This window comes from Diuraphis noxia, unplaced genomic scaffold (genome assembly GCF_037042655.1).
Source record: "Diuraphis noxia isolate RWA-SAM2 unplaced genomic scaffold, SU_Dnox_SAM2 contig0004, whole genome shotgun sequence".
Classification (NCBI taxonomy): Eukaryota; Metazoa; Arthropoda; class Insecta; order Hemiptera; family Aphididae; genus Diuraphis; species Diuraphis noxia.
Window position 1 is genome coordinate 9,556,570 of NW_028301714.1, and position 10,364 is coordinate 9,566,933.

The 10,364-nt window shown below is 33.5% G+C and overlaps 1 protein-coding gene across 1 annotated transcript; it reads left to right on the forward strand.

Moving 5' to 3' along the window:
- Positions 1–1,931: 1,931 nt before the first annotated feature.
- LOC107171894 (histone H4-like) lies at positions 1,932–2,243 on the forward strand. The gene has a single exon (XM_015522153.2). It carries the CDS (start codon positions 1,932–1,934, stop codon positions 2,241–2,243), a length of 312 nt encoding a protein of 103 aa, XP_015377639.1.
- The last annotated feature ends 8,121 nt before the right edge of the window (positions 2,244–10,364 follow it).

Genomic DNA, 10,364 nt, shown 5'->3' on the forward strand with positions numbered 1-10,364 from the left:
ATTTGGAACAGAGTTAATTTGGTTCTAGTGGGGATTGGGCTTTTTTTATTTAGAATAGGATATAGTAAGCCTCGAATTTGAGTAGCTTTTTTGATAATGTTGGATGCGTGGGTGGAGAAACTGAAGTTGCGGTCAATAGTTACTCCTAGATATTTAACGCTCCTAGACCAAGGGATTTGAACATTATTTATATTGATATTTTTGATTTTTGCAGTTCCTGTACGGCCAAACAGGATTGCAGAGGTTTTCGATTCATTTATATGGAGACGCCATTTCTTAAACCAGTCTGAAGCCAGGTTTATTTGTTTTTGGAGTTGGAAAGATGCAAAACGCGCATTGTGGTTTGAACAGTAAAACATTGTGTCATCCGCAAATAAGGAGACACGAGATTTAGGAAGTGTAGGTAGGTCATTCGTATAAATATTAAAGAGCGTAGGGGAAAGACAAGAGCCTTGTGGTACGCCTGCGTTTGCCTTCCTTATTGACGAGTTTTAGTTTTCAATTTTTACGGAAAAGGTTCGTTCTGAGAGGAAAGATTCTGTGATTTTGATAAGTTGTAGAGGGATATTCATGGACATCATCTTGTGGAGAAGCCCGTCGTGCCACACGCTATCAAAAGCTTTCTCAACATCGAGGAAGATAGCAGCTGTTTGAATGTTTTGGTTGAGATTTTCGCTTATTTGGTCCATAAGTTTGGTCAGTTGGAGAACAGTTGAGTGATTTTGACGGAATGCAAATTGCTCATCTCTTATTTTTCCAGCTAAAGATTTTTGGAGAGATTGGAGGATTAAACGTTCGTATACTTTTGAGAGTGAAGAAAGAAGAGCAATGGGTCTGTAACTTTCTGGTAGTTGATGATTTTTGCCAGGTTTCGGAATGGAAATTATGGACGAGAGTTTCCATACGCTTGGAAAGTAACATAGGTTGAAGCAACCGTTTATTATTTTAGTTAAGTCTAGTAATTTATTTTTGGGTAGAAACTTTAGGGCAGTATTTGTGATTTGGTCTCTGCCAGGGGCTTTGTTCTTTGCTAGCTTGGATATAAGTTTTTGGATTGACCCTGGAGTGGTGAAAATATTGGGACCAGTAAGCACTGAGCCTCTGAGGGCCGCGATGCTTTCCTTTACTTCAGGTAAATCTGGGCCCTTGAAGGTAGAAAACTGACGTTCAAGGGAGTCCGCGATGATCTCAGATTTCTCTTTTGCAGAGTAAGACAAACCGTTTGGTCCTAGTATTGGGTGTGCGGCTGGCTTTTTCTTTAGCAAACTCCTGTTTAGCTTGTATATAGAGTTTTCGTTTTGGTTCATGGAATCAATGTACTTGTCCCATTCGTCCTTCCTATGCGTTTGTAGCATCAGTCTAATGGTTTTGATTTTGGAATTTAGCGATCTTTTAATTTGGGGGTCACGATTTAGTTGCCATTCTCGGCGGATTCGGTTTTTTTCATTTATTTCTTGTTGAATTTCCGCGGGAATAACTAGGCGACGACTGCCCCTATCGCGAGTGTACGAGCAGTTGTCAAGTGCTGATTGGATGGAATTGGTGAGTGCTTGGATGCTGATGTCAATGTTTTGCTTGGAGTTTGTAAGAAGAGCCGTGTTAGGTTTTTCTGCATTGAGTGTGTGATAAAACTTTTCCCAATTGATTTGAATGTTCGGAGGTGGGGGAGAGGTTGTGATAGGTGAGTCAGTTAATTGTTTACCATGCATCCGTGTAAGCACCGTTATTTATACACGAATTGGAACCGTATCCAGCGTTCCCGTTGGTCGGTTGGGTCACGTAAGAGAGAACTCGGTTGGGCATTTCGATTGGCCGCTCGTGCGACGTGAATTGGATAAAACAAACGTCGTCTTTAGTGTTGGCAACATTGAACGTTCGACCACCAAAGCAGCAGCTCTTCATTTTACAATAACACATTCAGACTTTCAATCATGACAGGACGTGGTAAAGGAGGAAAAGGTCTTGGAAAAGGAGGCGCCAAACGCCATCGTAAAGTGTTACGTGATAACATCCAAGGAATCACTAAGCCCGCAATTCGTCGGTTGGCACGCCGTGGAGGAGTGAAACGTATCTCCGGTCTGATCTATGAGGAAACTTGTGGTGTATTGAAAGTATTTCTGGAAAACGTAATTCGTGATGCTGTTACATACACCGAACATGCAAAGAGGAAGACTGTCACCGCCATGGATGTCGTCTACACTTTAAAGCGTCAAGGCCGTACTCTTTACGGTTTTGGAGGTTAACTTGCTTTCGTAGTTACGTTTTCGTACTCAAATTTAAAAAGGCCCTTTTCAGGGCCACCATATTTTGTTGGCACGTATATAATTCTTTATAACAATAACAGATAGTACGATATTATAAAATAATGTATACCAAACGTACATATTATTTTCCATCATATACCTATTAAAAGTGCTATTTATGATAATACTTTAAAATTCATTTATTCAGTAACTTTATAAGAAATAAAGTAATATAGATAATGAACCAAATCCTAATTTATTACCTGTTAAAGATTAAAATTCAATTAGTGATTACGTCATTTTATGGTAAATTGAGAATTATATATGATTTTGTATCGCGTGAAGAACAATGTTTACAAAACATATTAAATTTAAAACTGAATGCATTTGGAAATTTGTTCTTTTTTTGATAAGTAATATTTTGAATATGAATAAATTTAATAATTTATATAATGTCCAATTACAAAAATAAAACTTAAATGTACAATGCTACTTAGTACTTATGCATCGATTATTAAGAAATACTACGGTTCAGCGTTGTGAATTAAAAATAGAGTTCTTTGAATATTTATTCCAAAATAACAACAAAATCTGTAAAGTATTCTTATGGTGGAGTGAGTGGCCGGGTCATGGTTGGAATCGCTTTCCTAGCAGTTCACGCTGTCTGTAAAGAGAGACCGCCGCCCCCACACAGTCATGGCAGAAACCTACGGGTGCCCTACGTATTGTACAGCTGTATATTAATTTTGCATTGCTTGCTTTGCTTTGGGGGGGGGGGGGCTATGCCGTTAACTATTCCAGGCTTATGCCTCTACTAGTGGGTGGAAGTTTATTTGGAAGGTTTATGTTTGTTTTATTGATTTATCCAGGTGAGTGGGTAGGGTTTGATTATGCGTTTGGTAATTGGAAGAGTGTGAGTTTTGCCTAGAAGTTAGATGTGGGCGTGATTTGAGAGAGTTTTTGTAGAACATTGAATTGGTTTGGAAACGTATAGAATTTTGAATAGATTTGAAATTAGTGGATTTTAGAAGGACCGAGTTTTTAACGAAGGAAGGCAAACCCGTTATAGTGCGTATGCCGATGTTTTAGACGGATTCAATGCGGTTCCATTGTGAGGGACCTATGATGGGAGCCCACGAAGAGCCAGCGTACGTTAGGATTGGAGCGACGTAAAGTTTAAGAATGGTTAGTTTTGTTGTCGTTGGGACGGGGCTAGTGCGGTTTAGTATGGGGTAAAGCATACCTCGGGTGCGGGTGGCCTTTTTAGTGATGTTAAGGATGTGTTTGCCGAAGGTGAGTCTGCGCCGGGTCGCTGTAAATTGCGTCCCGTTTCAAATTTTTTATGTAAATTGCGGACCGGGTATATTTTAGACATACGTAAATTGCGGCCCCGGTATATTTTAATATATTTGCCTACTTAAACATTCGTCATTGTTATGTAAATTACATTAAGGGTTACGAAATCAATATTTTCCTTCCCATTTTTCAGACTTAGGACTGGCAATATAATTGTATTCATATTGGTATGGTTAAAAATATTGGTTTTGCTGTTTTGTTTATAATTAAAAAATATATTAGGTAGTAAAAATGTGTATAGTGAAAAAAATAGTATTATAAAAATTCGAATTAATATACTGGTAAAAACTTATAAGATTTATAAATTTATAATTTGTTCCGAAAGTTGTAGATGGTTATGATCTTTAAAGCTATCTATACATATACTATTATTATTAAATTTTAAAAAACACTTACAAGTTTTGACTGTACAACACCAACGTTGAATATCATTGTTCAGAAGTTTTTGAAAACGAAATTTGAAACCATCAACTATTTTCAACGTTTTATTTTTTTCACTTTTCATAACTTCCATTGTTATTAAATTTAAAAAAAATACAAATACTGTAAATACTGTAGACCAATGTAAAAACTCGTGCAAAATATTTCGATCAAATGCACACGGCACACTGGTGGCTAGTAATATATTATATAAGTGAGCATCAAGTGATATCCTTATCGATCAATATTAAAGATAACCAACCGGAAATCGGAATATCCCGGGCCGCAATTTACGTACATTTCAAATATCCCCGGCCGCAATTTACGTATGTATAAAATATACTCGGGCCGCAATTTACACAGTATATAACTATGACCTTTTTTGCGGGACGCAATATAGTAACGCCGAGGTATTTCACTTGGTTGGACCAGCTAATGGGGTAGTTGTCGAGTAGTAATAGTGGTACATGAGTGGTATTTGAACGTCCGAAAATGATACCTACAGTTTTGGTTGCTTTTATTTTAATTCGCCATCTGTGAAACCAAGTAGTTGCCATGTTAAGTTGTTGTTGTAATTGTTGTTGCATTGCTTGTATGACGGCGATGTGCCTATGTACTCGTGTCAGGCGTTAGCCTATGACAAGTTGGATGAGTAGTTGATTTGGTTGATATTAGTTGAGTTGGTGAGTTAGCCCATAAGTAGGGGCGAGCTTTTGGGTATTTTGCTATTTGATCGGTGACTGACGATGGTAGACCTAACTTGCGGAGGATGTGAGTGAATGTTGAAAGTGAGTTATGGTAGAAAACATTTTGACTGTTGGATATTACTTGCTGTACATTACATTAAATGCGCTTTATGACAATATGCTTTGCTTTACTTTGCTTAGTGAACGACCGATGGTCTTTTCTATACCAGGCATAGTGCCTTTGCTAGTAGTGGAGATTTTAGTAATGGCTTTTGTGATTTAGGAGATTAAGAGGGTGAGTTTACTGAAACCCAGTTTATGGGACGAGTTTTTGGATTTTTGTAGGTTTGAGTGGGTTATGACAATATATAGATACTATATTTTTTTATTAAATATCTGAAAAAAAAACAATAACAACAACAATACGACGAACAACAACGGCATCTTTTAAAAATCAAATATGATAAAAATGGTGCTGATTATGTTCGACATTCCTGTTAAATATAACTATTAATAAACTACTATTGTCAGTTATGGAACAATCTACAATTGTTACGATTATCAGTAATCATAAATTTTTGCCGTAATAATAATATAATCAACTACTGCATAAAATGACTTGGAAAAATACTTTCATAGTTATGACTCCAAAAGCTGGAAAAAAATGAAAAAAAAATGGGGTATTATACCTAGAAGAATAAAAATTGATTGTAAATATCACTTGGTATAAAACACTATGATTGATAGGTATTATAGGTACTTAACTCAAATGTATTTGATGGTTAGGTAATGTATCCTCCTTACCATATACACAATAGCATTATTTTGTTACTATAGATTTTGAATAATGCCGCTTTTCTGATTGATAAAAGTTTTAATGGCCAGAGACTAAAGGCTCCATTAGTTTTATTTAGTTTATCCATTACTACAATTTATTTGAGTAACCTCTTACATCAAAAGTTGTTGAAGCCTTCTCAACGCCAAGTAAAATGGCAGCTGTTTTGTAGGATGAAGATTAGTCGATGATTTTTGTAGGGATACGAATTAACTCTCTATTTTTTCAGGCTATTTCTCAATAAATAGTTAATAATAACATTAAAAATTTTTTTTGTTTGATTATATAGTCATATTATAATATAATTAATATTATATTATACATTATAATAGCTTATATTTTTGATAATTAAATATTATTAACGAACACGATAAATTATTTTTTGATAAGACTCGAAAAACCTAATTGATTTATCACATGCATAGCTCAAAAAGATAAAAACATTAAGTATTTTGAAAATGTTGCATAAAGTAAAGAAAATATTATTAGGTATATCAGGTGAAAATTTGAAGTACTTATCTATATTGTTATTTTGTTTTAAATTGAACTAAAAAAAAAAAATCGAAGTAAACGCAGAATAGCCATTATAATAATATATTGCATTCGACAATTAAAAAAAAAAAAAAAAATTAATCTAAGATGTTTCCCCCGAATATCAGTCATAAAAATGTTTAAATGTAAAAACAAACAAAATGGTGTACAAAATCAAATGCATTCATTGATAAATTGTTTACACTCGATGAATGCCAAATCATTTAGGCGTAGGTGTGTACATAAACAAAAAAATTAAAATTAGATATTTATGTTCATTACTTAGTGATACATTTTTGTTACATTAGTTTTAATTTCTAAATAATATATTGTCACACTCCATTATCTATAATCTTTGTTTTTAGTTGATAATGTTGATACTTAAAACAATAATATAGAAACCTGTTCCGTTATTACTTATTAAACTCAACAATTCATAATGAACCTGTTAACTATTTCGTAACTTAACAAAATGGTTATATGACCTCTTTAAACGCCCATATTACATTTCGTTTAGGAATTAGTTTTTCTTCCAACTACTTTTTAATTTTGTTGAAATACGGGCTATCGCTTCGATTAGAATTTTTAAAAATATGTCTAATGCATACAAGACTACCTTAGAACAAAGTGACTACCTAGATTACCTTGGGTACAGAAATATTCAATAATACCAACCTATACAATTACATAAATCGGAATTAGTTTTAAAATGTATTAATAGTGGATAATTGCCAAATAATGTTTAAACTATAAATCCATTCATGGTTGTCAATTAGTAGTAGGTATTTGTATTGTACCTACTATTTTCACATTTCCTGCATGAACAACTATAATCTCTTGGAATATTAATTTAGATCTCCCATTGGCCACAACTTAAAATTAACTGCAGCTGTCTCTTCATAGTTTGTACATAATATTCCATACCAAATCGAAAAATCGAAATTGCTGTTGATCAGAGGCTCAACATTATTATGACACATTATAAATAATACCTAAATGAGCACAGTTTGAATCGAAGAGATTTTCAATATCTCCCTGAATACATTAATATTACGAACAAATATACAATGTGTTAATAAGTTAGTTGCTAGTTTTGTATTATATTGGGTTGTGTCTACAGTCAACACTTCAACAGTAGTATATAATATTATATAATAGTCAGAGGCGCATTTAATGTACACGCAACCCGGGCCAAAATAATTTTTCCACTCTCCTCCATTACAAAAACAAAAATACATATTTATGTATAAGTTAGAATCTTTTGCCACCGCCCAAAATTTGCCACTTGAGGCATTCGCCCCTTTCGCCCCCCTCCCCTTAAATGCGCCACTGTTTATATTATATAAAATATTGTACCTATGATATGAGTTATACTTTTCTCTACAAATATTTAATTTTTGTATTTACCGACAGAGCTGAAAGCGTGACATAATTATATATAAGTGATGTGTTAAGAAATTTAAAATTATGCCTTAAATAACATATTTAAATTAAGTAGGTACTTATTTATTTCCATATTGTTAATAAATGGAAATTAATTTTTAAGTCTTACATTTTCTATAAAAATTTAAGTGTCAAATAAATTTCAAAGTTTGAAAAAAAAATGGGATGCTGGATCTCTAGTGAAGATGCATTCAGATAAGGTAATCGAAAATTCCAAAGATTTCAACATCAATCTAGTAAGCATTTAATTGGAATAAGAACAATGGTCAAGAACAGAAATTTATTGAAATAAGTGATACTTCAAATATATTTAGTGTACTATCGTCTATCACATTTATATAGTGTATAATATAGGTAGGATAAAATATACAAATACGTGTATGATACAGCATTCACTGTAACTACACATTACACATGATACTGAAAATATCTGCTTTGCTTTGCTTTGAGGGGGGGTGGCTATGCCGTTAACTATTCCAGGCTTATGCCTCTACTAGTGGGTGGAAGTTTACTTGGAAGGTTTAGTTATTTTATTGATTTACCCAGGTGAGTGGGTAGGGTTTGAGTATGCGTTTGGTAGTTGGAGGAGTGTGAGTTTTGCCTAGAAGTCGGATGTGGTCGTGATTTGAGAAAGAGTTTTTGTAGAACATTGAATTGGTTTGGGAACGAATAGAATTTTGAATAGATTTGAAATTAGTGGATTTTAGAAGGACCGAGTTTTTAACGAAGGAAGGCAGACCCGTTATAGTGCGTATGCCGATATTTTGGACGGATTCAATGCGGTTCCATTGTGAGGGACCTATGAAGGGAGCCCACGAAGAGCCAGCGTACGTTAGGATTGGAGCGATGTAAAGTTTAAGAATGGTTAGTTCTGAAAATATCGATGAGAGGGTGAAATATTTATTTGAATGCAGATCGTATGGTGGTTATTGTTCAACCGCACGCCTTGTATTGTTATCAGTTATTAGTAAGTATTATATTATGATGAACATAAAATTATATAAATAAGGAAAAGTGTGTTTCACTCGAATTGTAGTAGGCATAAGCTTACACAATAAAGCAATAATTTATAGTTTTTATGTATGTTTATTGTTTATCATGATAATAATTTCTTCTTATACTTTTAGTAAGATTAATATTTATAAATTGTATTATTTTCACATCTAAGTATTTAATTATTGTATGAATATAATATTATTATACACATAGAATTCTAGAGTAAAACTTACTCATTTACATGGATACCCAATAAACAAACTTAACCATCTTCAAACTTCCATCCATTAGTAGAGGCGCAAACCTGGTATAGTTAACGGCAAAGCCATCGCCCCAACGCAAAGCAAAGCCAAGCAGAATACTTTTGCATTGCTTGTATGACGGCGATGTGCCTATGTACTCGTGTCAGGCGTTAGCCTATGACGAGTTGGATGAATTGATTTGGTTGATATTAGTTAGTTGAGTTGGCCCATAAGTAGCGGCCAGCTTTTGGGTATTTTGCTGTTTGATCGGTGTCTGACGATGGTAGACCTAACTTGCGGATGTGAGTGAATGTTGAAAGTGAGTTACGGTAGAAGAAATTTTGACTGTTGGATACATCTGATTGTTTTAGGGTGGAGGTACGTGTTGAGGAGAGAGCAGAATACTTGAGTGTATTCTGTTGAGTTATACAGTTTGGTGATGTGACTTTAAATCAATAAATTACTTCATCGCAGTAATGGAATGGGTGTTTACATTAAATTATTTTTTTTTATAATCATTATACTATACTCAATATCTGTATATATTCATCATTTATAGTAAGAATTCACTTAATAGTTGTGTGAAAATGTATAAGGTATATGGTACGACGCCGCTTACGTGGAGGCGAGTATAGTTGTCTCGTATATTATGAGTCGATCATAAAAATCAAATTAATAATATTAATATTATGGTACCTATAATTTAATCACTTGATTTCACGCTACACAAAGACCTGAAATCGGGTAGGTACCTATATAAATCCATAAATTCATAATTATTCAAAATGAAGACATAAAAGAAACAACGCTAAGAATAAGTCCTCAAAATATAGGTAACTTCAGCCTAACAAGAGTTTATGTAATCTATACTTAATTTTATATTTTAAATACGCAGTACAAACTCCTTGAAACACAATACTTCAAGAAAAATATTGATGTTGCTAAATTCTATTTACATTAATTTACTGATTTAAATTTTTTTTTTTAGATTTGAGAAAAATTACGAATTATTAAACAACATAAATATTATAGTGTTATCAAACATATAAGTATATGACCCGTCGCGCCGCACGTGATGCTTTCTCGTACAGCCGGCCGAACACTTTCAGCGTGCCTAGTTATTTCTTCAAAACTAGAAAAAAATATTAAAAATCAGGAAATTACTGAAAATAAAATTTTGAAACGTCAATATTTTCAGAAAAATAAACTCTACAGAATGGTTATATTCAATTTTTTCGGAAATAATTAAATTAAAAATTTTATTTTTTAACTTTTTTTTACCTAAAAATTGAAATAAATTAAAAAATGAAATATTTGTATTTATTATTCCGGTGAGTCTTATTACAATAACAGAATTTTGATATCTCCATTATTTAGTGAGATATATCGCAACGGGTACATCCTCACGGGACACTCTGTATATATAAAAATTAACAGTTCATCTAGGAAACGATTTTTTTGTTTAGAATTTCGATGTACAAGGTTTTACTGTGTAGTCGTGTAGCCATCGTTATATAATCAAATAAAATATAGTTTCCTGTAATATCGATCCACTAACCACTCCCGACGGAAGTTTGATCCTTGATTCACGATTGCCGCTGTTTCACAAACC

Bases quoted from the DNA above. Each gene is read 5' to 3' on its own strand.
- LOC107171894 (XM_015522153.2), top strand. From the start codon at position 1,932: ATGACAGGACGTGGTAAAGGAGGAAAAGGTCTTGGAAAAGGAGGCGCC.